This window comes from Austrofundulus limnaeus, unplaced genomic scaffold (assembly GCF_001266775.1).
Source record: "Austrofundulus limnaeus strain Quisiro unplaced genomic scaffold, Austrofundulus_limnaeus-1.0 Scaffold352, whole genome shotgun sequence".
Classification (NCBI taxonomy): Eukaryota; Metazoa; Chordata; class Actinopteri; order Cyprinodontiformes; family Rivulidae; genus Austrofundulus; species Austrofundulus limnaeus.
Genome location: NW_013952754.1, coordinates 1 through 855, shown reverse-complemented (window position 1 = coordinate 855; position 855 = coordinate 1). Strand labels below are relative to the sequence as shown.

General features: G+C 47.6%; 1 protein-coding gene across 1 annotated transcript; it reads left to right on the top strand.

The window, feature by feature from the left end:
• Window positions 1-37: 37 nt before the first annotated feature.
• Window positions 38-685, top strand: LOC106527945 (uncharacterized; the record flags this gene model as incomplete). Its single annotated transcript, XM_014022971.1, is given in 2 exon segments — window positions 38-400; window positions 539-685. Coding segments are annotated over 2 exon segments (510 nt in total), but the record flags the coding sequence as incomplete, so codon positions are not given.
• Window positions 686-855: the final 170 nt, after the last annotated feature.

Here is an 855-nt window from a genome sequence, read left to right as displayed (position 1 = left end):
CTTATGTATTTTTTCTTTAAAATTATGTCTTTCCTAGGCACACCTGTACCAGTGCAGCCCCAAACCTCTACAGAAGATGCTTTTACACACAAAGAGCAATTGACTGGTAAAAACGCTGAGGACTTCATTAATGAACCAAAGGAGACCACAGCTGAGGAGCAGCTAAAGACCTCACCACAAAGCCAAGAAGAAACTGTGATTGTGCTTGAACTGGTTCCTGTTCCTCCTCCTCCTATTGTTCCATCCTCATCAGCTTTCCAGACGAAAAGGGCCCGAAGCCCCTCTCCAGCTGCCTCTCCCATAGACCAGCCAGATCAGGAGTCATCTCAATCACCTGCTGCTAATGCCATCTCATCAACTCAGGGTGGCCTATGTGACACTGACAGTAAGAAGAGAAAGCGTAAGTTTTGTTTTCCTCAGTCCTGTGACTATTGCTTTTACATCCATTTAAAGACCTCACCACAAAGCCAAGAAGAAACTGTGATTGTGCTTGATCTCGTTCCTGTTCCTCCTCCTCCTATTGTTCCATCCTCATCAGCTTTCCAGACGAAAAGGGCCCGAAGCCCCTCTCCAGCTGCCTCTCCCATAGACCAGCCAGATCAGGAGTCATCTCAATCACCTGCTGCTAATGCCATCTCATCAACTCAGGGTGGCCTATGTGACACTGACAGTAAGAAGAGAAAGCGTAAGTTTTGTTTTCCTCAGTCCTGTGACTATTGCTTTTACATCCATTGATTTTCTTACACCGGGGGGACCAACTACCTACTTAAGGAGTTCAGCACTAAAATGCTGCTGCTGCCTATCTCCAGCTAGAGGAGGGGGTCACCCTGCACAGGTCGCCAGTCTGTCCAGGGT